Source organism: Eretmochelys imbricata, chromosome 7, assembly GCF_965152235.1.
Source record: "Eretmochelys imbricata isolate rEreImb1 chromosome 7, rEreImb1.hap1, whole genome shotgun sequence".
Lineage (NCBI taxonomy): Eukaryota > Metazoa > Chordata > Testudines > Cheloniidae > Eretmochelys > Eretmochelys imbricata.
This window is the reverse complement of record NC_135578.1, coordinates 48,106,423-48,133,367: the sequence shown is the minus strand read 5'-3', so window position 1 is coordinate 48,133,367 and position 26,945 is coordinate 48,106,423. Positions and strand designations below refer to the sequence as shown.

General features: G+C 50.8%; 1 protein-coding gene across 4 annotated transcripts in view; it reads right to left on the bottom strand.

The window, feature by feature from the left end:
• Window positions 1-26,945, bottom strand: part of CACNA2D2 (calcium voltage-gated channel auxiliary subunit alpha2delta 2) — a 570,874-nt gene that overhangs the window by 9,682 nt on the left and 534,247 nt on the right. For 2 of the 4 annotated variants that reach the window (XM_077821332.1, XM_077821333.1), the window contains exons 21-29: window positions 23,384-23,460; window positions 15,668-15,728; window positions 6,338-6,435; window positions 5,117-5,207; window positions 4,062-4,124; window positions 3,804-3,907; window positions 1,923-2,021; window positions 950-1,044; window positions 409-456 (exon numbers count right to left, since the gene is read on the bottom strand). In XM_077821332.1, coding sequence (XP_077677458.1) covers window positions 409-456; window positions 950-1,044; window positions 1,923-2,021; window positions 3,804-3,907; window positions 4,062-4,124; window positions 5,117-5,207; window positions 6,338-6,435; window positions 15,668-15,728; window positions 23,384-23,460 — 736 coding nt within the window. Of the gene's footprint in view, window positions 1-408; window positions 468-949; window positions 1,045-1,922; window positions 2,022-3,803; window positions 3,908-4,061; window positions 4,125-5,116; window positions 5,208-6,337; window positions 6,436-15,667; window positions 15,729-20,681; window positions 20,703-23,383; window positions 23,461-26,945 lie in introns of all 4 variants that reach the window. The other 2 variants (XM_077821335.1, XM_077821334.1) reach the window with 2 other exon arrangements.

The window sequence follows — 26,945 nt, the reverse complement described above, 5'->3', positions numbered from 1 at the left end:
GAGAGGGCACATCCATCGCATTAGAAAGGTAAGACTAGTGATATTAAAATATGAGTTGTGTGCTTTTATTTGTAGAACAGAAAAATGGTAATTATTATAAACCTTTTTTTATATAGCACTTTTATCCAAAGCGCTTTATATTAGTTAACTAACGGTACAAACAACATTTGGAAAGATCATTAAGTGATCCACTGAGACCCTCAGCAATTTTCAAGTGGTCCGTGAAAAAAACGTTTGAGAACCACTGATGTAGATTGTAAATGTCATCATGCCGGCATCATGAATGCCTGGGGTGCTATACACATGCTCAATAATAATGGTAAGCGCATGCTGGGGGGCTCTGAATTTGGCTGCCATGCTCTGGACTCCCGGCCCAGAGCAGAGTCAAGGGGCTGATAGGCTGCTCACCTTATAGTTCGCCTCACAGTCCATCTCGCAGCTCGTGGAGGGGTCGCACTGTGAATTCGAGCAAACACAAAGAAGGGGGGACAGTTGTAAGCACGGCAGCAAGCGGGGTGTCTGCAACTGATCTGCCTCATTCGGAATCCGCACCCATTTCTCCACTGACCACGTCCCAGCTCCTCCTGGCTGTACCTCCCCGGGGAGATCAGAAACCAACTGGGAGAAAAGGAGCATGGACGTGGGAGGAAAGGGGAGGGGGGTGTAACGGGATGATGGGTGGAAGGGATGGGCAAAGGGGGAACCAGGTCTGTGTGGGGTGGAGGGGATTGGGATAGCAAGGGGCCTGGCTGGTAGGAGATACTGGCAGGACTGTCCAGATCAGGGCCGAGCTGGGATCTCTCCTGGAGCAGAGTGGGACAGGTCTAAGCAATTCCACTGGAATGCCCCTCTCTGTGCTAACTAAGATCCTGCCCGTAGAAGCAAAGCCCAGCGGCCCTGCCCAGGAGGGCGACAGCTCAGATCTTTCCCCTTCCCTCTCCCCACTCACCCTGCGAGTTCCCAGCTGATCCCGGTCTGTCCGATTACTTGCCAGGACTTTAAACTTTTCAGCCCAAGCCTCCAGGTCGAGCTTCACTCCAACCACTGGGGAGAGGAAAGGAGGGCGTGGGAAGGTCACAGAGCAGCTCCCCTTCATACCCATGGCCATGCCCCGCACCCTGGAGAGGTGCGTTGACTGTGGCCAGCAAGTGTTGCCCCATATGTTAAATCAGAAGGAGCTAGACTCAGTAGAGTTGAGGGCTCAGGATCATCTTCCTAGTTTCCACATGGTCCAGAGGGAGGCGGCTGCTCCCCATCAGTGGAACCACACAGGGGAAGCCCAAGATTGACTAGACACAGAGAGCTCAGCCTAGAGCCAGGGGCACAGGTTCCAACTTTTCCTTTTCCCCAGGGGTACTCAACCCCAGCTTCACCCTGAAGCCCTGCTCACACTCCGCCCCTTCCCCCATGGTCCCGCCTTCGCTCTGCCTCTTCCTGCTCCTGCTCTGCCCCCTCCCGCAAGGCCCTGCCCTCGCTCCGCCTCTTCCTGCCCCCACTCTGCCCCCTCTCCCAGGCTCCTGCCCACCTGCTGCTCTCCGCCCTCCCCCAAACCCCTCCCTGAGCCACCAAACTGCTGTTTGGCAGCACCACCCCTTATCAGCTGTTTGGCAGTAGCAGGGAAGAGCTGTGGCCAGTGGGTGCTGAGCACCACTATTTTTTTTCCATGGGTGCTCCCGCCCCGGAGCACCCACGGAGTTGGGCCTATGACCAGGGGGCGCTCACTGGTGGAGCAGAGCAGGGGAGTCCAGGTCCAAGTGGAACAAAAGTGGAACCCCTGAGCCAGGGTTAGCGTCTTGAGTGGCAGAGCCCACAGCTGGATAGAGCCTATCACCCTGCAGGCTGTGCCCAGACAATCCAGGAGAATCACATGGAGGGGCTTTCCCCTAGGTCTGCCATGCAGACATCTCCCTGGGCACCCTGACCTGCTGGCTTCAGGGTCCTCCCGCCAATGCTGAGCTCCACGGCCGTGCTGACCAGGATCCCAATGGTGTTGTTTTCGAGCTCCAGCCCTCTGTAGCTGGCTGTGGGAAGAAGAGAGAGACCTGAGACCACATGAGATGAGGGGAGGGCCACCAGGCAGGTCCCTCTGTAAGGGGAGGCCCTGGATCCATCACTGCTGCTATGGCACTTTCTTAGATTTATAGAATCCAAGGACAGGAGGCACGGCCGTCCCTAGCCATTCTGGTGCCTTATGCAGCCCCCCCGTGGAGGGGGAGGGCTGGCCTCAGGCCTCTGTGGGGGGGCAGGAACAGGCTTGGGGGGCAGAGGGGAAACCGTCCCCCAGCACGAGCTGGCGGAGCGGAGTGCGTTGGGGCCGGGTCGCTGCACTTCCTGCCACCCAGTGAGTGTCCGACCCTGCACTCACAGTTCGGCAGGAAGTGGAGTGACCTGGCCCCAGCCCACTCTGCTCTGCTCCCCTAGCTCCCAGCCTCGGGACTTGAGGGGCAGGGAGGAACCGCCCCCCAGCACTCACCGGCGGCGCGTCAGGGAGCTGGCAGCGTGGAGCAGGCTGGGGCCAGGTCGCTCCAATTCCCACTGCTTGGTGAGTGCAGGGCACTCCCAACCCTTGCTGCAGTCCTCAAGGGAAGGGGTGGAATGGGGGCAGGGCTGGGGCGGAGCAGGGGCGGGGAATTTGGAGAAGGGGTGGAGTGGGGGCAGGGCTGGGGCTGGGCAGGGGCTTTGGGGAAGGGGTGGAGTGGGGGCGGGGCTGGCGCAGAGCAGGGGCGGGGGCCCTGGGGAAGAGGTGGAGCAGGGGCTGGAGCAGCACACAGCTGCGTACTTTGCGTATGGGTAAAGATAGCCCTGACAGGAGGGACCATTGTGACCATCTAGTCTGACCTCCTGGATAACATAGGCCAGAGACCTGCTCCACAATACCCCTAGAAAAGGTCCTTTAGGGAAATCTCCAATCTGGAGTTAAAAGTTGTCAGTAATGGAGAATCCACCACGCCCCTTGGTAAATGGTTCCAACACGCCTTATTTCCAGCCTGAATTTGTTCAAAGAACCTCCCTGCCAGGCAGGGCTTGGGATATTGCATCTGCTGGGTCGAGAGCTGGGCAAACCACACAGCAATAACTGCGTTCACACCTCCAGCTGAACACCCCCACTCCCACTCAGTGGAAAGGCTCTTGGGCTTCTTCTCCCTTCAAGCCTGATTCCACCTATGGCTGCTGGCCCACCGACGCTCCCGCCCAGCGGCAGGGCTCTCTGACGGAGCCTCTGACTGCTCCAGGCCACGGATCAGCTGGGGCACTGCCGAAGCACGGACAAACCATGCGCACCTTGCTCTTTATACAACTGTCTTCCTGGCAGCCTGGACAGCAGGAATGCCGTCTGGTTCACCAGCACCAGCACATACGGCCTGGCAGAGTAACGCTGCAGGCCCAGCTAGTGCTGGGCACCTTGCTCACCATTACGACGCAATTCCTACCTCCAGGAAAGGATTCTCCTATCCACCAGTGGGCGACACTTGTGTAAAATACATGTGCAATGGACAAGGATATCTGAATCAGCAGAGCCCAAGAGATGAAGCTGCCCAGGGACAGATCTCAGGCGTGTTTCCACAGGAGCCCCTGGCAGGGCCTGTTCTGTACTTCCGGAGGTAGCAGAGATGCTTCCAGCCCCCAGACACAGCTCCAGGCCCCGAGAACCATTGCTGTCTCCTCTCTCTTGGTACTGCTGCAAAGCGGCTGAGCCCAAGGAATCCTATCTCATTCCAGAGGGCCGTGAAGCACTGGGCTTGTCCCTGCCATGCATACCCAGCCGCTGTCTGGTTGGGGTGCCGGTGCAGGGTGGTACTTACGGTCCTGGTAGAGCGGTTTGAAGATATACCCCTTGTTGTCCAGGCTGCGACGATAGAAGCTGGCGTTGAAGGGCTCCGGGTCCTCTTCCCAGTCGTCGGCAGCTCTGGAGTCAGGGAGGAGAAGAGGCCCCAAATCAGTAAGGCCATCAGTGGTGACAGCTCAAGGCCATCAGTGGTGACAGCCAGCCTGCCCGCATGTTGAGGCTGCACCCTCACACAGACAGGGTTGAGACATGAAGGGTAATCAAGGCTACTTACTTGTTAGGGAAAACTCGGGTGATGCCACCATCCGTGGCAGCAAACACAGCCAGGAGACTGTACCTGCAGTGAGACAGGACAGGAGCACAGAGCGTTACAGCTGGTCAGAGGGTGCTCAGGCTCCTACCCCTCCTCAGCACTGCCCTCACTTATAACTAGGTATGGGTATTTTTCCTACCATCCATCACTGTAGTATTTGGGCCCCTTCCATGCCAAATCAATAGCAACAGTGAAATCCCCCATGGACTTTGTGGAGTCCCTGGCACTTCTGCCTTGTCAGGGTTGAAACCCTGCTTGGGCTGGGGATGTTTTGGGGGTAGAGCTGGGTATTAAATGGGTGTTTGAATGAGCACAATCAGTTGCAGCTGGGACCCCAGGGGGTTCAATGCTTCCTACAGCAGTGCGTCACTGATGGCGGAAAGGCTCTCCCTAAGAGGAAGGCATTGTGCAAAGGTTCCAAAAGATGGTCTGTCTCTGGATTTGCCTGATCTGGATCAGCTATTGCATGCACTGAAACTGTCATCTTGAGCACCATCTGTGCCAGCAGGGAGAGCTTCCCACAGCCATGCCCTGCTCCTGGCGCCTACCGTTGTAGGAGTGCAAGCTTTCATATCGCAATGCGGCCAGTGCCAGCAATGTGGGCTCCTTCCGAGGGCTGAGTCTCTGGGGCTGTGAGCTTCCCCAGCACAGCACCCTAGCTGCACTCGGGGAGTCAGACATTAACACCACAGCTTTTACTTTGAAACCCATCTGGGTTCACAGTGCCTGCCAGGGGTGGCTGTAGTCTCCACTCAGCGCAGAAGCTGGCTACTGCAAGAGCCTTGCTCAGCGAATGAACATCAAGGTCAAGGCAGAAAGTCTGGCCTCAGGCAGGGGGTTTCACGGCTGCTAATGCTGGTATTGTCTAGCCTACACGAGCCCCTCCGGAGCCCATTCCAGGAGGGCCCTGCCTTCCAGCCATTGACTAAGGGACTCAATCTCCCTGCTCCCAGCTGGAATTGCCCCTGGCTGGGCTGCTGCTGGCGAGACTGGTTCTGGAACGCGGATGTGCCTACGTGTTGAGGTCCTGGTCCTTCCACACCCTCTCCACCAGCTGTTGGGTGATTCCCGTGTCCAGGATCAGGTTGTGAAGGAGGAAGTTGTCACCTTGAAAGTAAGAGGGAGAGAAGAGAACGATGAGGTCTGTTCCCCACCCGGAGCCTCCCCCTGACCTGCCAAGCAGCAATCTCCCCCCACGCAGGGTTCCTGCCCCAGGAACTCTTGCCCCTCTGAGTGCTGTGTGAAAGAGGGCGGGTTCCCAGCACCCTTTGGCCTTGGCTGCCTTTCCTCTCCATCCACTAGAGCCCCTTCTCCAAGCTGTCTGAGCCACTGTGCCACGGCACAAGTCCTGGGCTAAGGAAGTGGGCTCTTCCGTGGCTACTGTGCTGTTCTGCACCAGCCATGAGGAAGCTAGGGCTGGAGAACTGCAGAGACAATCCCAGGATAGGGCAGGTGGGACGTGGATTCAGGGCTCCCGCATGGCAGCCAGCTGTGCAGATCCCTGAGCTACTGAGTGCCTCCTTTGACCTGCTCTGGGACATACTTACCCTTAAGCAATACAGACATAACCATTGGGGAGAACACAGGGCTTGCATGAGAGAATCATGGCAGAGAGCAGGCAGGCATCTCTGCCAAGGTACTCTAGTCCTAATCTACACTATCCCCTGCTAGCCCAGCCCTAGGCGCTCCATACACAGCTCAGTGCCAACCTGCAACCCCCTTGCTATCCCAGCACTGCTCTGTCAATGCTCCTCCATCCTGCCCTGAAGCCCCCTTGCTATTCCAGTCCTTCATCCCCTCAGCTCTGCTGATGCACCTCAATCCCAACCTGCAGCCCCCTCTGCTATTCCAACCCTGGACCCCCACCCCAGCTCGGCCGACAACCCTCATTCCTGCCCTTCCGTACCACTTCCTGCTTCCCCAGCCTGGCTGGCCCTCTCTTAGGAACAGACTATCACACAGTGTGCTGCTTTTGTGGCTAGGACCAGTGCCCGCTTGGCATCAGAGCCCACCAGCCTCCTTTGGCTCATGAGCTGATCCCAACCTAGAGCTCAGCCTTGCCAGGCGTGTGCCCCAGCCTGCTCAGTCAGCTGCTGATCTGGACAGGTGTCGTTAACCGTTTATCCCCCTATTCATCCCCTCAGCCTTCTGTGACCCTTCCCAACCCAAACCCCACCCTTTCTTCCCCGAGAGAAGCCCAGGACCGCTCTGCCCACGCTGGCCCCTGTGGTACTTACACTGTTTGGAGTCTGGGGTCACCTTTTCCATGAGAGCGATAAAGTTTTCCAGGAATTCTGTGTTGTTATCCGACAGGTCAAGGTCTTTGCAATATTCTCTGGGATTAGGGTGAAAAGATTTGGCGTTTGGAAGGAGGAAAAAGTTACTGTCACTTTTCTCCCGCTCAGGACTGGTGCAATCCTGTCTGTGTGCGTGTGTGTGGGTGCATAGGGCTGCTTGTATATGGGTGGGTGTGCACCGACTACATGTGGGATGATGCCTTTGTGCTTTATGTTCCTGGGGCTGCATGTGCAGAGTGAGTGTGCGTGTATTTGAGGAGGTGTCTGGGAGGGGTATAAGTATGCAGCACCCTATATTGTGCATGTGTGTAGGCTTCTGTGCTTGGATGTGTCTATGAGGAAGATCCTACACAAGTGGATGGATCTAGACTGTTCTCAGTGGTAGCAAATGACAGAACGAGGAGCAATGGTCTCAAGTTGCAGTGCGGGAGGTTTAGGTTGGATATTAGGAAAAACTTTTTCACTAGGAGGGTGGTGAAGCACTGGAGGGCGTTACCTAGGGAGGTGGTAGAATCTCCTTCCTTAGAAGTTTTTAAGGTCAGGCTTGGCAAAGCCCTGGCTGGGATGATTTAGTTGGGGATTGGTCCTGCTTTGAGCAGGGGGTTGGACTAGATGACCTCCTGAGGTCCCTTCCAACCCTGATATTCTATGATTCTATGATAAGTGTGTGAGGAGGTGCTGGTGACTATGTGCAAGGGACAGATGCTGGGTGACATTTAGATGTGTGACTGTCCCTCTGAGTGGGCCTGCACTATTTGCATGGGCTGCATGGAAGCGTGTATGTTCACCAGAAAACTGCACATTCAGGCTTTCCAGAGTGGCACTGCAACATCACCCAAGAACCACTGGAAGTTTATGAAAGAGTAAGTGGCCAATTTCAGTGGAGACAGCCGCCACACTGGAATTTATCAGCCAGGGTCAGGCACTGCTGCCGGCTATCTTGATACCTTGTCAGCCATGCCATCAAACACCATGGGGGAAGGCTGCTAAAGCTGCGACAGCACAGCACCACCGGCAACTGGGCTTGCTAATGTCACTGAGCGGAAGTACCCTATGAGCAGTCACTGCACCCTCAGATCGCTCCACGTCTGCTCAGATAAGCTAGGGATTGCTGGTTGCTTTTAGACGTCCCTTTCGGTTCTTGGATTCAATGGGCAGAAATAAGATGGTAGCACATTCTTCAGCCCCAGCGGGTCTTTGGTCAATTGCCCAGGGCAATTCCCTTACGCTGACTCTTGTCATGACAAATCCCGGGGCTTTGTGGTCAATGTACCGGGGCTCAGCTGGCCACGCATGTGAGTACTAGATAATGTGATGGTACTATGCCATTGCACCTTCTCTTAGCGTGCAGACCAGACACACCAGGAATATCCACAGCCCTCTGCAGCCTGAAAAGGGCCCACAAGTGTCCTCTGGGTGAAACTTCACAAAAGGAACCACCCGCCTCTGGGGTCTGAGACGTGGGGGAAGCAATCAGATGATACGCGACTACTTGCTTTCACTGCCGCGTGGGCAGTGGGAAGTAGCTAGAAGCAGCATCCTCTCATTGGAACACCAACAAGAACCTGTGGAAGGGCAGCATCACCTGGAGTGGCAAAGCTGGTGCCAGCTGCTATGGCTCCCCAGGAAGATGGCGTCACCTGGCAAAACAGTATGATGCCTTCTGACATTACTGCCCAGAATGGTGGCAAGAGCCCCTCAAAAGACAGTGTGCCCGGCACAGAAGGATGAGGTTTTTCAGGGATGACAGCTGGAAGGGCCATAAAAGACCTTTGAAGGGAACACCACGTGAGGTGAGATCTTCAAACCTACTTCTCTTTCTATGGGTGATGACTGGCACCTGTCACGCTGGTATCAGAACACCTGAAGGCACCTTACACAGCATCTATCAGAAGCACTATTTGCTGGGCTGCCTAAAACCGGATCTTATAGAGGGTGAAGGCGAGGCAGTTACAGAATTTATAATCTGGCTGCTGATCCCAGCTCTAGCTTTGAGGTGACTTAATGGCATGGAAGCCTTGGAAAAGTCACCAAACTCTCATCATTGGCTGACACAACATCCAGTGGTAGTTTTTCTCTCAGCCTTCCATGGAGGTGAAGGCCCCATTGCACTCACCCGTGCATGCAGCTGCAAAATCCAGCTAACGTGTAATTGCTGAAAGTGTCACCATAGGTGAATTAGCCAAGACTTGGGTGCTGCCTTCCTGTCACAAGTGAACCCTAACACCAGTGAGGAAAATTGTGAAACGTGGCAGGCGCTCAGGTGAGATGGGACAAGGCTGGAGGAGGTGGACGTGGTTTGGTGTTTGAAGGCCTCTCGTGCTGGAGCGCCTTCTCCAAAAAACACCTGATCTATACAACCTCAGATGCTGATGCAATAGAAAACAAGATGCTTCCAGATGCCATGGCATAGCCTAAAAGAGGCCCAGGGTTTAATAAGCAAAGACTCTACTGACCACATTAAGTCTGGGAGGAATTTCCCTTGACTTCCATACCACAGGTACCTATTTCCAGGTCTGGATTGCACCTGATTAGACCAGGACCGAATGTGACTCTAGTTTCTTTCTCATGTTGTCATTTTAGTAAGGGTGGGCCTCACAGTTCAAGACAAGAATTCTTCAGTGGACCTGGAGAAGCCTAGGATTCAATGACCATCTGCATGAATTCTCCTGTCACATTAAGAAGCAACTGGTCTCTCTTTGGTAGGCCCACTCCATTGAGAATCCCATTCTAAAGCACGGAAGGATGCCTATACTGAGCTTGCAATACTGGTTAATGATGTTTGATGGCATTCAGGCTGCAATGTCTTATGTTACAGACTCTGTTACAAACGGGTGCATTAATGTGCCCTGACGTAGGTATTTTTATGCGATGGCAATGTGGCCATTGAGGACCGATTGTGATGGCCTCAGAAGTATCCCCACCTACCAAATTGCCAGCAGCTATTTAGGTGTTTGCAAAAGAGCTACCATACCCCCAAACACATGAATTCTTACTGCACACGAAGGATAAGCCATGGCTGTCTATGGGCCCAGGATGAACAATTCAGATTGAGAGACTCCTGAATATGAACAGCATTAGAATCACGAATGCTGCAGATGGTATCCTGTGATTTGACCATGTGGCTAGGAGCGCTGGTGACGTGAGCAGGTAGAGTGGTGGAGCATGCAGTAGGTTAAGCACTTGATGACTGGAGACTGAGAGAGTGTGGTGGACAAGACTCCAGCATTCCTTCCCTGGCTCTGCCACTGACTCACTGTGTGACCTTGGGCAAGCCACCTCACTGCTCCATGCCTCAGTTTCCCCCAACTGTACAATGGGGATAACTATACCTACCTACCTCACGCAGAGGGTTGTGAGGATTAGTTTATAAAAAGCTTGGGGACTGCCAGATACATGGAGCAGTGGACGCGTATCAAATCGATTTTGGTTTGTGCTCCATTCACCAAGTGCTCATCTTACCATGTCCTCTGACAAATACGCTCCCATTGCTAGGATTGCTGCTTGTACGCTCCAGTTACAGCAAGCCACATGCCCATCAAGTTAGCCTCACCAGCAAGAAAGCAACCTCTGGAAGCAAAATCTCTAGCGAGTCAGTTGTTTGTATTTTCCATTTATTTAGGGCTTTTGTAGACTCTGCTCTTGGAAGGAGCAGAGGGACGGGGCAGGGAGGGAGGAGGAGAGAGACAGCTCTGGGGTCTGTCTCATCGGTGGCACAGTTTCCACTGCACACAGCTGCTCTCGTCTTTGCAACATGAAAATAAGATGGCCAGCCATGCTTTACCCAGGTTACTGTATTGGAAATACCAGTACACACACACACACACACTCGTTATACATATCTGTACCTTTTATATAGATAGATAGGTGCTGGATTAGCTGTGTAGAAGAACATGTACCTCTGGCACAGATGTGTTTGTGTTCTGCAAAGAACCCCACAGTAGCTGCTGGGGGTCAATTGTTGTCCAAGCCCCCACACTGTGTTGATATCGGACTGCAGGCACGCACTTGGCCTGGAGTCCCGTCCTGCAGTGCATTAGAAAACAAAGGTAATTGATAGTTTAAAAGAATAAACTGGATGGTATGTGTGTGTGTGTGAGAGAGAGGTGTGATTGCATGTGTGTGTCTGGGTGTGAGGAGTATGGAATTATATAGGGCCAGATTCTCAACGTGGGTAAATGAGTGTTGTGCCATATGCTGATTGACACCCACTGAGAATGTAGCTTGGAGCTTACAATATTCATGCCTGGAGTAACTTCGCTGAAGTCAAGGGGATGAGTTTGGCTCAGTCTAGGTTTGCCCTGAGTGAGCGAGCGCCTTTTGGGTTCCACGTCAGCTGAAGCTGGGAGTCCCTGTCTCCCAAATACCCATGGTTGCAATGTGTCACTCAGGAAAGAGAAACCAACTGCTTTTAAACGTGCTTCCAGCCGTGCTGATGCTACTTCCCCGACAGCTGCTTGGCTGCCATTGCTTCCAGCCGCCAAGTCCCCAGGCTGCCTCAATCACACCAGGTTCCTCATGCCCGTGAGTTCTGATGTGAGGGCTGCCATATCAGCCACCGCGCCAGGGACTGAACCAGGGACCTCCAGAGCTAACAGCACAGGCTGTCCAGGCTCCCACACTGGCGTCTGTAACAGCCTCATCTCTGCAGATCAGGCTCTGTGGGGAGGCCTGTATCACACTCAGCATGAGGGTTACACTGGCATGATATTGCTCCTTGCTGCCAGGCTGCCATCACCTCCAGGGATAGGGTGCTGTGGGGAGCAAGTCTCAGCTGCTGTTGCCTGCCAGGTGCAAAGTGCACGGGAAGGGGTCAATTTAAGGACTGTCTTTACAAACTCTTGGCTCTGTGGCATTGGCCTCCCTGGCTGGGACTGCAGCTGAGTTCTTTTGGCATGAGGCAGAGTGGGTCCTGCAGCCTGCAGGGCTTTCTAGCCTTGTTTCAGCAGTTCAACTATTACTGCTTTATTTTAAGCCATCTGTGTAATTATGCTGAAGGATCAAATGTACTAGGAAGGAAGGCAGATCCATGCCTGCAGGATATCAGATGGCAGGGTATGTGGGTGCCCATGAGGAACGCTTGGGGGTCTGAGACTCCTGTGGAGTGGGAACATCTCACAACACCTGGCTAATGAGGGCAACTGATGCTCACCACTGCCTGATCCTGATATCAGCCTAGAGCATTGCCTGACACACAGCAGGCCCAGCTCTGGGGCTCAGATCAGCTGGCCTGCCCTTCATGGGCTTGGCTCTGGTGTATGCTGAAGTGACTCCTGGGGAGAAACAAAGTGGTAGGGAGGGAACCCCTGGGCATTCCATCCTTAAGCAGCTCTGCAACTTGTGATCACATGCAGCAGGTGTGACTCCTTGTCTCATCAGATCAAAACACCCCAGGAGAGGTGATTGGCGTGCATTGTCTCTCTAAAGAGCTGAGCAGTGGACTTGTGACTGGCCCTGAAGTAACTCTAGTGCTGTGAGACCTTCACTGTAAAATATGGTAGCATTTTAAAAACATATTACTGAAAGGGTTGCCAGTTCTCGTGATTTCATTGCAAGGCTCAACATTAGGCATTTTTTCTTAAATCTCCAGCTCCCGGAGGCCTGGGATTTGGGAGAATCTTGGCTCTCAAACTAAGAAAAGTAAGTTTCTGGCCTTTGTGGTTGTGGAGAAAAGCTTGAAAACCAACCAGGTGGCAAATAAAAAGAACCCCAGGTGGATTATTTTGGAAAGTCTCCTGATTTCTGAGGGGTCTGATGCACGATTTGCGAATGCCTGGGGTCTGAAATAAGAGGAAGGAGAGAAAAGTTACTGGATCCGAATGTTCTGGCTGAGGCCATTCTGTGACAGTCCAGGTAAAGTCTCTGTATTTCCTGCAAAGCCATGGCTTGAAAAGCCACAAACTCAATGCTCTCCCTCTTTCCTGCTGGTTTTTACATATTTGAGGCAGGGAGTCAATTCCACGTGTACCCGCCATTTTGGCATAGCTAGGTGGCTGCGCGCACAGCGATCTGACATGGGCTCTTGGGAGAGGATGCTTTTGTGCAAAACTATCCAGATGATGCAGTGCCACTTGGCTGGATTGGAACTGAAAAGAGCAGCAGTGGAGATGCATCTGTATGTGGCAGGCATGCTTATAGTATAACAGCACTAACAACAAGGGTGTGTGTATGTAATAGTGGGTTTCATCTGGAGGGGCGTAAAGTCCCCTCTCTGTGTGGGCAGCTGAGTGGGGAAGCCATATGGTTTTAATTTCCTGCTGCACTGTGCAAGGTCCACCTCTTTCCACTCCACCAACATGATGGAAGTTGTCATTCCCCTCCCATCTTCTAAACTTTTCACATGATGGCTAGAACGCATTGTAGATTCCCACACACCTCTATTGCTCAAAGATCTATAGGCGTCCCAAGGTCATCTTTAACTATAGCCACCTATATATCTACACAAATGCGTACAGATATATGTGCTCACACACGCACAGAGATATTAATATGTGATATATGGTTTCTGAAAATTGCCAGGGTACATATTAGAATTGATGGTATATCATACAGTCTTATTGACACTCATGTAATCTCATATGGTCCTCCTGGGACATCTTACAGTCCTTTTGGTCCCCAGGGATACCATAGGCCTTGTAGGATAGGGAAGCAATAACACAAGATCCTATTTTTTTTCTGATGTGTCACAGTATTGATACCAATTTGGAGCAAGGAACAGTCACGGAACAGATTTCAAACTGGAAGATTCTTACCTATTATTAGAAAAATGGTTAATATACAATAAATCACTACACGGCAATTCCAAATTTCTCTTCTCCTTTATGAACTACATCATTTGGATCTGAATTTCAAACAGTCCGAAGTTCAGGACTGTTGGATTGGGCCCATCTCTAACATACATGAACAATACATTGGTAACGCAATGGATTTCTAATAAAAAGCTAGAAATTCATCAAGAGCTTCTGGTAATGTTCTATGCTGGGAGCTGAAGTTGGAGTCACCTGACCGCTTTAATGTACAGTAGATTCTCATAAGATGTGGGTTGGTGGGTTTTTTTAATAACATATGCTTTGAAATTTTATGTCTCTAGTTGACACCGTCTCTGTTTAAATTCCACACTCCTTAAGTGTCTCATTAATATCAACTCTATGCCTCATAACGAACATTACCCTTCTGGAAAAGTCCTATAGCATTTAAAAGAAAATAATCCCATTTGAGTCCCATGTTATATTAAGGGTCAATGAATGATTAATGGATGTGTAGCGGGGTGGTCACCTGCTCCTGCCTTAAAAGGCTTAAAACAGCCTGGGGAGAGGGCTGTGGCAGGGAAGGAAAAGTGGGGCTGAGTGGGAGAAGCAGCCTCAGATGGGGGCCACACCCCAATCAGGCCACGGCTGGCTTAATCAGGGCCCAGCTGGCCCTTATAAAATGGCAGTGGGCCAGGAGCATACAGAGTCTCCTCTAGCGAAAGATGGGCCTGGCTGCTGGGGAGTGTACCAGGGTACCTGAGGTGAAGCAGGGCTGGGGAAGGCCAGAGGAGCTGGGAGGCTCCAGACTGGAAAAGCCCCAGGCTGCAGGCCTGGCAGATGGCCTAAGACAGGGTAGTGGGGTTGCAACAGGGCAGCCCAAGGGTAGGCGGAGGCAGCAGGTCCAAACCCCCCTTGCCTATGATGACTGGCTTATACAAACTGCAGTCGGCCCCAGTGAAAGGGAGCTAGATGGTGACTGGCAGTAGCCCATAGGCTGAGGCAAGGTAGGGATAGAGGGTGGGGGGTTCCCTAGGGAGGGGAGAACCAGATCTGTGGGGTATTGCCTGGAGGGGCAGCACCCCAGGTAAAAGGGCACCGGGGTCCGGGAGGGACACGGGGGCCAGCGACGGCGAGACACCGGCAGAGGGTGCTCTGGAGCTGGTAAAAAGAGCTAATTCCCAGACAGCCAGCAGGAGGCGCTGCTGGGTGAGTCTGTGCCCTGTTACAGGATGTTATAAGCATGTTACAGACATGAGTAGTACGTGTTAGATAGTTATAAGCACATCAGCAGGTGTTACGGATGATTCTAAGATGTAGTTATAAGCAATCTATTGACCTGTTGGACTCGATAACAACTGTATCAACCATTTATTAAAACATCTATGAACCATTTATTAACCCTTTATAAATATAACCTTAGTAAAAAGTGTGACCAATATTTCTATGGATTTTTTTCCTATAGATTTTAACAGAAATTTCTGTCCCTGCTAGAGAATTCTACAAAATAAAAATATCTTGTATAAAGGAGTTCTGTATCTATTAAGCTCTATCAGCTTTTAGAGTTATTTCTTTGAGTCCAATCCCTATTACCTCCTATTAGACTTTTCAATATGAGTGGAGCTGGGTGAACAAATTGACTGGTAAAATTTTCACTAAACAAAGTGCATCAGTCAATTGGCTCTGATTCAAGAGTGTTCAAACTACCACTCAATATTTGTGAAAGCGTTCGCAACTCTTCAGACATCCACAAATTTTAGTCAAACTATTATTTCTTCAAAAATTCATGGCAAAAGTGTGTTAAGTGCTACTTGTTATTCTGCCATTTAAAATCAAATTTGTTTGGTCAACCAATTAGTGACCAGAAACACCATGTGACTGAGGCAGCCAATCACGTGAGCTGAATAATAAATCGTTGACGCGAGCGACCCCAGCTCTGAAAATGATTGGTTGAAACTATCTGATGGACACCTAGGAATAAGGGACCTGTTTGCAGAAACTCAGGCCTGGCTCCTGAACAAATCTGCCACTCTCTCTTCCCAAAAAAGGCCCTTAACTTGAACCATATATTATCCATAATTGAACAGTCTGACCCGCACAGCCAACATGACTGTATGATGCCACAGCAATCCCACTATGATTTCTGGGGTTGTCTGCTGCTCTGCGAGACTTTTCAGAAACTATACCTATATATGTACACGTATATATGCCTCATATACAGCTATACATATATACTGTGCTTGTGTATATAACTGAACAGACGATAGACAGGGGCTGCCAACTGTGGTGGAGTCTCAGCAGAGTGCAGGTAGCAGCTACCGTCTCAGAGAGGCACACAACACACACAAGAGACAAAGAGTAAGACAGGCACAATGAAGTGGCATCAGTTCTGGAGAAGGGTGATGAGAAGGGATATTTGTAGGGGTGGAAGTGGAAATGGGAAGAGGGGAGTTGAACTAGCCCCGGGGTCAGCGTGGGGAGCGTGTTTAAATGGACACCTCAGCAAGCGCACACGCAAAGCTACCTGGGAGCAATGAATACATGTCCCTCGGACTCAAAGCTGTTTGGCAGCAGGAATTCAAAATCTGCAACAGAAAGGCAACGTTATCCGGTGGGGGTTTTAAATGAAGGAAGGGGCTTTGGTCTCAGAATATGAGAGAGAGAGGAATAAACAAAAGAGATCAAACAATTGACTGATTTTTAACAAGAGAGAAAGGAAGGGGAATTCTGTTGGTAACTGTAGCATTGCACAAGAAGGAGAGTTATAGCCAATATGTTGCCAACATTAGAAAGATTTGGTGATTTGATTGGATTTTTTTTTTTTTTGGTTTGTGCTCTGAAATGCAATATATTTTCTCTGTTGTATATGTATGAATACGGGCTGTATAGTTACATATACACACATACATATATATATATGTGCACACATTTATATATATATATATATATATATATATATGCATGTTCAGTAGGTCATATGGGCATCTCTCTCTTATGAGGATTGTTAACAATGAAAAGAAACCACATGCTATGCTTGTATATGAAGAGAATTACTACAACAATTTTTTTTTGTAATAAAAATCATTGTTCAGGCATCAACATGGCCAAACCAGGGTCCTTTATGAAGACAGTCCAACCAAAGACTTACCCACCAAATAAAAGTCAAATGCAATGCACTGTGGGAGTGTTGCTGCCTTCTCGCTGCCAATGGTCTACAGCTCAGCAATAACCATCCCCCTTGGTCAGGCTGCAATGGATCCTTCCAAATCTGGATTAAGATGGGGGTTGGGAGGATCTGAAGGGGCTGTCGGAGAAGCCTAGGCTAATCTTCCTGCTCTTCCAACGGAGGTTTTACACTCTGGCTCTTTCAGATTCAAGGACCCAAGCTGAGGGCCACAATGTTATCTCTCTGCATTTCCCTGGTTCCCTGTTCTGCATCCTATTAGCTCTGCTTGGTGCTAGTGGTTTTCACTGCCATTGCCATTATCTCCTGGTTATGTGGCCACTGCATCTTCTTGGTACGAAACCTGGGGCTGTCTGCCCAGAAGAATGGGAGATATTTGCCCCAGGGGGCAATGTGTTGTTGAAGCCTGGCATAGTGGGCCCAGGAGAAGACCTGATGGGGTGGAAAACGAAGGAGGAGTCAGCCAGGATCCAAATGCAGCTGTTTGGAAAGGCAGAGGCCACACCCATGAGTAGAAAACCCTTGGGTTGCTGAAAGTGATTCTCCAAAGCAGAAATGCTGATTTTCAGTTCCAACAAAGGCTAAGGTGTCCCCAGGCCATTGGGCAGGGAGTGGGTGAGGAGTGAAGGTGAAGGGTTATCAGTCATATTAAACATGGTTTCTCTTTCCTTAGTGGTGGGGCGTATGGCACCAGGCGTTTAGAGACACCCTGGCTTTCTGGCCCAATCATGGATGTTACTTGCAGCCTGGTCCTGCCTCTTTTACTCCTGATAAGAGACCTTACTCAGATGAGTCACCCCATGGTAGCCAATGGGATGGGCGACTCGAGTATGGATTATTTGTGTGAGTGCAGGGATTGGGCCCTATGGGTTTTCACCCGTAAAAATTGCAGGGAAACCTTGGTCTGGACTACTGCGGCCTTGGAGGATGGACTCTGGCTTAGACAAAGGCTAGCGCAGCGTATGTGGGGACGGGAGTTGGAGGAACCTCTCCAGGATAACCCAAGTGGTTTAGAAGGCAAGGAGGGAAAACAGGTTGGGGAAACCCATGCCATGCATATGGCACATGCCCAATCCAGTTGGGATTTGATGGCCCAGGTGGCTAGTCCAGCAGGGCAGGGTCCTTTGCCTTGCTCCCCCAAGGGGATGGCTGTTGACAGCTCTCCATTGCAGGCCATTTTCTGACAACACAGGCTCGACTAGTACAGCCTGTCTGCATTTTTCACATGGAGCTACATACACATAAATATTCAGAGGTTAGCCCTATGAGCAGCCAAGCCCCTTGCCCTCCCCGCCATGTCTTCCCACAGTGCGTTGCACGACACACAAGGCCCTTTGCCAGGCAGCACAGCCATAGGTTGGACTGTTGTTTTCTGTAAGGCAGGGTCTGGATACAAGCCAATGAGAGGAAGAAGAGGAAAGGAATACAAAAACACTAGTAATTATTCCATCAGCATTGCCATTACAGGGTCACTGGGAAGAGGCAACTCAAGGCTGATAGAACAGGGCTGAGGGCAACGCTCCCCTTACCTTTCTCCTTCCTTCCCCTTCCTCTGTGTCTGTCTGTCTATGGCATCTGTGCCCCTCTCTGTGTCTGTCCATCCCTCCCAAGCCTCTGAGTCTCTCCTCTCCACCTGGCTGGGGCAACTGATAGAGGAGTGGGTAGCTTCCAGTGGTTCTGCTCAATGCACTGTGGAGTGGGGTTGTGGGTCTCCTTGGTGGATGTGGGGTGGGAGTGGTGGAAGGAGGGCAATGAGAGGCATGTTCTCCACATTCCCCCAGCCATCTGCACACCTCAGAAGGTGCAGAGAATGCGACTGGGAAGCTAAGTCAATTTCCCACATGTTCTCTCATTACTTTAAACCCATTGGCTGTGCTTTTCACTAGATCATGGCCCTGATTCAAAGCCTATCCATTGACTCTGACAGATTTTGGGTCAGGCCCTCTATGAGGCACAGTGTCAGGCCAACGTTTTCACCGGCTGGACTTTAACGAATCCCACAGGATCTGACAAAGCAGACTGAGGAGGGACCTGGTATTTTTCAAACGGAATATTTCAAACGGGCTGTTGTAACAAAGACGGGGATCAATTGTTCTCCATGTCTGGTGAAGGTAGGACAAGAAGTAATGGGCTGAATCTGCAGCAAGGGAGAGTTAGGTTCAATATTAGGAAAAATTATCTAACTCTCACAGTAGTTCAGCTCTGGAACAGGCGTCCAAGGGAGGTTGTGGAATCCCTGTTGCTGGAGGGTTTAGGAACAAGTTGGACAAACCCCCATCAGGGCTGGTCTAGGGTTACTTGGTCTTGCCTCAGCACAGGGGACTGGACTTGACAGCTTCTTGAGGTCCCTTCCAGAACAATGGTTCTATGGTTTTATGATCTCTCAAAGTATTTCAATGCCTCTTTCCCAGGGAGGCATTGGATGGCCTTATTCATGGAGTCACTGAACCAAATTCTGCCCTCAGTCCCATCCGTGCCCTCCCACTGTATTACACCGATGTTCCTGAGAGTAAATGTGCCCATGAACCAGATCCTGACATGTCTCCTTTTGGTTTTAAGAGCAGGAGAGGCAGAGCTGGTCCTTGGCTGCCTGACACCTCTGGATTTCAGTGACAGGGTTTTCAGACTCAGTTCTCCAAAAAAGGCAGGACCATGTCTTGCTAGTGCCTGCGCAGGACCAGTCATTTCCTCCCTCTGTTTGTATCACAGATAGAGAAGTGGTGAAGGCAGATGCTGAAGAGTAAACATTGTCCCACTGCACAGGGCTCAGGAATGGAGCACCACGAATGCCACTGGGACACAAGCAGGGCAGATTGCTGGGTCAAATTCAGAAGTTCTTACTCAGCCCCTACTCCTGCTGAAATCCATGGGAGTTCTGCCTGAGTAAAGACCGTAGGAGTTGGTCCAATCTCTGGAAAGCTATGCTTATGCTAGGCCAAATCCTGAGAGGTGACCAAAACCACCCATTCCCACGGGATGGGAGTTGCTAGTTGCTCTGCATTTCTCGGTGTCTGGCCCTTTATCCTGAGCTACACAAAGGATGGAGAAAAAAGAAACCATGGAAGGACAGCTCCATCCAAACTCATCCCCCTTTATTTTTCCACTGAGGACGCTCCTAGATCCCGATCCAGTGGCCACTGAAATCAATGGAAAGACTTCCATTGACTTCAAGGGGCATCGACTCAGGGCTCCAGTGCATTGTGGGAAATTAATATCCAAGCAGATGGTCCAGCATCACACCAGATTGTACTGTATACACCTAGACCCATTTACTTGAATACATTGTGCTAGCCAACTCCACCCTTGGTGCCACCAGACCCAGGATATTTCAGGCAGCTGCAGCTAGCTCAGAACCCCGAACTCTTCTCTACATACACACATTTGCAGCACATGGACACACATATTTAGGTTTAAGAGCTGTTCATTTGGGGATAAACCCTGCCCCAATTGACTTAAACTAAAGCATAATAACTTAGATTTAAACAATAAGAGAGTCCTCACTCCTCCATTAAACTGAATCGGCCTAACATCACACCTGGAGTTAAACCAGGGCAACTCAGCATGTGGACCAGCGTGACACAGCCATGGCTGGGACTGAAATGATGCAGCGATGCACAATCTGGGGCCTTCCTAATATGACAGCTGAGACTTGATCCTGGAAGAAAAGCTTTGATTCACGCGTGTCATGGACCTGCCTGAGATTCCAGCCCCTTTCTCCTGCTCTGCCAACATCTCCCCACTCAGGAGGTCTAAACGCTTATTATTATTAGTTTTTAAGTGATCACTGGATCTAGTTCCAAGTACCGCTGAGTCTGGAGATCTCTGCACAGCCCTATCCCATTCAGTTTGAGTTGTCTTGAAGAGGAGGGACGCACAGGAGCAAGGATGGGAGGAGGAGAGATTTGTAGGGAAGGAGTGAGAGAGGGAAAGAAGAACAAGAAAGGGGGCTGGGGGAGGCAGAAGAGCAGGATATTAAACTAGCTACAAAAACCTTGCTGAATCAAAACATAACAATTCCATAGGAGATGGACTCTTTAACGGTATCAAATCGAATTTCTGAGCAATGCACAGGGAAGGAGTGCAGAGATAAATGGGGACAAAGCTCTCATGAACATAACAAGACATGTTGCTTTCAAATAAAGGGGAAAGAACTGGAGGGAGGGAGTGGGGGAAGGAACAGTTTGGTGGAGGTTTGCAAGGTTAGGCGTGGCAAACGGGCACAGGAAATGGGCAAGCAGGCTGGGTGGAGGAGGTGGGGGGGAGTTGGTGAAGGGTGGGAGTGAGGGGTGGGGGGTACTGGACACGGGGGGTGGTGGTGGTGAAGGGTTAGTGGTCTAAGACTGAAAATACTTGCCCTTCATTTTGATGTTTGGTACTGTGTGAATCCACCAGAGAGAGAAAGCAAGAAAAAAACAAACGAAAAAAACAACAAACAAAAAAAAAAGGGGGGGGAGGGTTGGGTGGAAAGGAGGAAGGAGGGAGGGCACAAACAATATTTTATTCAATTTTTGTTTGAATAAAAATATTGTGTATCATAATCAGACCAAAAGGAAACCTCTTGCAAAAAAACGACATAAAGAAAAGAAAAAAGGCCACAGTAAAATAATAATAAAAAGTATAGATATAACTAGAGAACTATAATCGATCTATATTTATATAATCAAAATTAAAATGAAAGTCAGTAGCAAACAGTTGCAACAGTCTTGATATAGAAATGTTCTTATTGAGTTAGCAGACCATGCAAAAAGACAAAGTTAAAAGAGATCAGAGGGGAGACACGAGAGTGCCCAGAGGCACAGAGACAGAGAAGGAAGGAAGGCAAGAGAAGGAAAAAGGTACACAGAGATAGGCACAGGGATAGAGAGCTCAAGACAGGGAAAGGGACGATGCTGAAGGCTGTTATCCCACTCTGATGTAAGTGGCTGCTGAGAGAGCAAGGACCTAGGGTGTGGGCTGAGCAGTCCTCCAGGAGGAATCCCAGAAGCCGCCATGTCTGGGGAGAAGTCTTGGCCTAGATGTGGTGTGGGTCACTGCAAGCTCCCTTTGTGTGTAAACCCAACCCCTAGGAAGGGGGTATGTTTTGACCCACAGCGCCTTGTGTGAGGTGTTTATGGAGCAAGGTGGGGAAGTCACATATGCTGTGGGGGGAGGTCACAAAATCTTTTGAGCCCCCTTCTGCAGGTGATCCTGATGGGGGAGAAGGCTCAAGCTGCAGCCCAGAGACAGCAGAAGCATGTCTCGCTCCCATCTCTAGAACAGCAGCTGCTCTTCCTGGAATAGATGCTACAGCTGCTCCTTCCCCAGGGGGCACTGGGGCCAGTGAGTGCCAGCCCTTCCCTGCCCAACACGGGGCTGAACGAGGCCCCTGAAGCCTACCTGCTCATCTTTGAGTGGTGGCTGCTGAGGAATTCTGGGCCCTCCATTTATCTAATTTTTTAATGAGTCAGGTTTAAGCTGCAAATCAGGCCCTGGGTGAGGACAGCTCTAGCTGCCTCAAGGCCCTCCTAGCTGCCACCCTGGGCTGGCTGCATTTGGAGGAGCTGTGCTCCAGGGCTGAGCCCAGCAGTGAGCCTGTGAACCACAACTGATCCACTGGGCAGCTCAACCCGCATCATGAACCATAGAACTGATGGCCATAGTTGCTCCAGAGCAGTTTTTAGGACGCAAGCTTGGCTTGGTGGCCCCAGCCATCTATGCTGGCACAGCCTGGGCAACACACGACAACTTCTACATGGAGGCTGAGAAGCCAGAGGACCACCTAGCAGACTCAGGGTGCACCCAGACATTGGTGCAGAGCGCTTGGAACAGCCCCAACTCCTTCAAGTGACAGAGCCCAGGGGCATCTCCTTGAGGGGCATTGCCCTGGCTCCCATCACCCACTGCCACGGAGCGAGACTGGACACAGTCTCTCCTGATTCCATGAGATGTCCATGGAGTCATTTGATTGACTCCCAGCCACAGGGCCAAGATGCAGGCTACCACAGGGCTTTGCAGGAGTTTGACCCCAATGGGGCTTGCAGTGGAGAGGCTACCAAACTGGACATGTTGGCACGGTTGTAGCAGGGAAGTAGGTAACAGGATGGCAGTGTTTGCAGGCTAGCAAATGCTGTTCCTGCTAGGAAAGGGTTACATGGATTCTGCTGACTGATGCAGATGGCTCATTGCCCTACCTAGATATATCTAATGAGCGAGGACCTAAGGTGTGGGCTGAGCAACTCCTTGAAGAGGAACCCTGGGAGCAACCAAACCTGGAGAGGTGACTCCAGATGGATTTTGTGTTGTTTCATTCCAAATTCCTATTGTGAATAAAATCAAACCCCAGGAAAGACCTGCGTTCTGACCTGCTACACTAGGGACTATGAATGCAGCAAGGTGCGCAGAAAGAGAAAGGGACAGTGGGCAGCAGAGAGAGACAGACAAAGACAGAAGGAGAGAGAAATGAGGGAGAGAAAGATGGAGGAGGAAGCCTGATTCACCCCCTTCAGGAGCGACTCATAATCCCGAGGTGGGAGAATAGGTTCTGGCGTAGAACAAGAGAGAGAGAGAGGTGCGCAGGTTAACACATAAGTACATAGACTAATTATAAATTAATTAAAAAGAAAATCAACGAACCAAAACTTAAATCATAAAAACAAAAGTGGTTTAAAACAAAACCCAAAAGAATCTTAACGAAAATAAAACATGCAAATTTTCACAGGCTTTCAAAGTAACTGGCTGCTACAGAATTATCACCTAGTACATCGAAAGCATATACAGCAGCATGTCAACCTCATCTCCTCTAGAGGGGTCTTTTTTTTTTCTTTTTTAGGAAACATTTTGTTTTAGGGGTTTTTTTTAATGCAAAATCTAAGTCTGAAACCCTCGCATTCCAAGGCAGACAATTAACCTTCCATTTTAAATGTCATCGTTCGTCTCTATTTTGAAATGATTATTATTCATTTTAGTAGCACACGTTTTGCTTATTTTCCCCCACATTGATCATTCTCTAACCAGCTGGTAGGTTCAGGGTCAAATGGCATGTCAAAGGGCAAAAGGAAAAGGAAAGTGTCTACTTACACTTCACTTGGAGAATCTGGTCGCTGAGGTTTGCCCGGATGTAGTACTTGCTATAAGGTGGTAAGGCTAGCCCCAGGCTGTGGAAGGGAAGGAAGAAATCAGCATGTTTCTAGCCTGGCTGTCAAACTTTTTCCCAGGGGTAGGATTCTGGGGATCCAGGGGTAGGATCCTGGCCCTCGGACTCCAGTGGGGCCAGAATTTCACCCAACATGTTGTTCTAGACTGGCGTTTGACAATGTAATCAGGGACATCTGGGGCCTGATCCCTTAGAAGTCACTGGGCAGTCTGTTTTCAGAGCAGGAAGCGACACGGATATAGGCTCTGTCCTTGCCTTTACAAGCTACCCCGGCACCCACACAGAACCCCACTGAGAACAGGGGCAGTTCCCAGGAACAAAGCCAGAACATGCTAACCTCACCAAGGAATGTTTGGAACACACTCTCTCCCACCCCACTCCCCCATTAGATATAGGGATGGATGGCTTCAAAGTGTCTTTAACTAGTACATTCCCTTTAGCTGACTGGATGCAGAGATCCAAATCCAGTTCTTCCCTCCCAGGGGTTGCACTCAAAGTCTGTCCCAGAGGTTCAGGAATTCAGGCAGGTGGATGTCTTAGAGCCCCACAGCACAGACTCTTCCAATCCTGGTAGCCACAGGGAGATCCAGGAGGGTGTTTCTGCAATCGGGGACCCAGAACCCCACCTGCCTGGGGCTGTGCTCTCTAGGATCCAAGAGACCTAGGGCTGTCCTAGCCACCAGGTTCTGCCCAGCTTGATGCGGGATGTTATTTGAAGGTGAGACCCCCACCATTGATTTCCCACGCAGGGTCCTTCCCAGCTGCTGGAGCCTGTTCCCTGCAAATCCCAGAAACGAGATGGGCTGATGGGGAAGTCAGTGGTGACCAGGGCCCTGGAGACTGTTGGGAGAGGGGGGCTGGCATGGGAGTAAGGACAAGGGGAGTGAAGAGGTGTGGGTGGGGAGGAGAGCCAGGATGGCCATTCAGGGTTAGAGCCCGAAACAGGTTGGGAGCCTGAGAAGGGGGCAGCTCTGGCCTTGGGGAGGGGGGTTGTGGTTTTGGGGCCGCCTCCCTAATCTAACCCCCATTTTGTCCATTGCCAACCCTGTCATCTCCACTCTGCTCCTGTCCCTCTCCCACAAGGTGGTGCTCCCTTCACTTCCCTATCAGCTATTTGCCTCCTCTCCCTTCCCCAGGGGCTCTGCATGAGCAGGGGAAGCAAAGAATGCCCCGTCTGTCACCTCCCCACATACGGCCAGCCCTCTCTGTCTGAACTGGTTTGGTTGTGTCCGGGAAGCCCACAGCTCCCAACAGGCCAGCAAGCAGCTGGACTCCTCTGATCCCTTTCCATTGCCCTGTAGGGATTTGAGTGACATATATTTTTTATCAAGCCATAAGCACATGGACTGTTCCCCTGCCCCTGCCTGGGTGTCCAGCCTCTGAGATGGGGCCATATTGTCTTCTTATGACTGCCCCCGTTTTGTGCTTCCTTCCACTCCCCCACCCCCAGGGCCCTCCCTAGCCATTTGGGTGACCTACGCAGGGTCTGGGAGGCAGGAGCTATGGGTGGGCACTTTTGGGGCCCCACAGGCTCAGAGTGGCCCGGGGGATTAGCGGGGGGCCGGGAGCAGCCCGCTCCGCTTCCCTCGCCCCGGCCCCAGCTGTGTCGCTCGGGGGAGGGGGCTTGGAGGAAGGGATCCCCCCCCATTCGCCGGCAGCAGCGAGAAGTGGAGCAGCCCGCCCCAGCCTGCTCTACTCTGCCAGCTCCCAGCCGTGGCGCTCGACTTCCCGCTGCCGGTGAGGGCGGGGGGCATCCTTTCCCCAACCTCCCCGCACTCACCGGCAGCGGGAAGCGGAGCGCCGTGGCTGGGAGCTGGCGGATTGGAGCGGGCTGGGGCCAGGTTGCTCCACTTCCCGCCACAGCCAGTGAGTGTGGGGTTTCTGGGGGAAGAGGTGGAATGGGGGCGGAACAGGAGGAAGGGTAAAAGGTGGGGCGGAGGGAGTTGTCTGCCCCCCCCCCCCAGGGACGGCCCTGTCCCTTGCAGTGGGCACAGCCCACGTGGGGGCCGGCCGAGGGACAGGGCTGGTCACCGGGGCTGGTGCTGCCGCATATGCAGCACGCAGCTGCCTAGGACACCATGAAATTTGGGGCAATTTGGTATTCCAAATTTCATGGTGCCCTACGCAGCTGCGTATGCCTAAGGACGGCCCTGCCCACCCTTCTGTTTTGTGGCTGTATCATGCATGGGATCAGACGGCTGGCTCTCCACAGCAGGGACCCTGTGCAGTTTCTCTAGTCTGCTTCGCAGCAATCCCTAGGGAATAGATATACTTACAATGAACCTGTCTACCCACTAGATGACAGCCTTCCCCAGGGCAGATTATGCTCTAGTCTAGAAGCCATAGCAAGCAAGGAAGATCTGTTTTTCTAAGGCTAGCACCTGCAGCTCCCACTGATTTGAGAAGTGATGGGGAAGCTTAGACTCTTTGAAAACTGGTCCATGGTTTTATTTCCCCCATGGCTGCTGCCTGCTCTCCCTGCTCATGGCAGCGAGCGTGCATAGCCTTCATGAGCAATGCACAGGCATGATTTCACACGAGTCCCAACTCGCAGTTTGCTTCTCATTCTACTTTAACATTTATCATCAGGTGAATGGGAGACTCCGGTTGGCTGGTGAATATTTCGGGCCATGTCAGATGTCAGATGTCAGAACGTCATAGCAACTTGCCACCAAATTCTGAGACAGACGTCAGATAAATTCACTTATTTCTCCAGTAAAACTCAAGCATCAAAGATGCCGGTTTTGCAATAATAAGCTACACTACAATATAACGCAGTGGATGGAAAAGGCTGCGGGTGCACTCCCTGGCCAAAGTCAAGAAAATGCCAGTTAAAGGAGGCCCACGCAACTTTCACTCTGCCCCGATGTTAGTAAGTATTAATTCCCCTAAAATCCCTACTTACTAGAGGTGGGCGGGAAATGGTTTTCCCATCCCAAGAGAATTTTGGGGATTTCAAACTTTTTCTTGTCCTGAATTGGGATGAAATGTCAAAATCTCAAAAATTTTCACAATCTGATAATCTGATAAATAAATTCATTACTGGGTTAATCAAAATGTTTCATTTTTTAAATTTCAAAATGTTTAATTTTTTACTTTTAATGCCCCCCCCCGACTTTTTAACCATCCATTAACTAAAATTTTTAAACAAAAAGTTGTTTTGAGTAAAAAAAAAACTAAACTTTTTTGGTTTGAAAATGTTGAAACAAGACATTTTGACAAATTCCGAACACCTTTTCCCCCCAATGTTTTTTGGAGTTGGGAGTTTTGTTGAAACTGACCCTTTCCCGCCAACAGTTCTGGTCTTGATGAATTGCCATTTTCTAATGGAAAAACGTTTTGTTGGAGAATTCCTGACTAACTCTATTAGTTACTTCATCACATACTAGTTCTCCAATAATACATCCAACCACTTTTCCCTGCGGTTTAAATACCCTTGTTGTAGCCCTGCAGAGTCTCTGTTATTCCTTGCACATTTTACAAGGC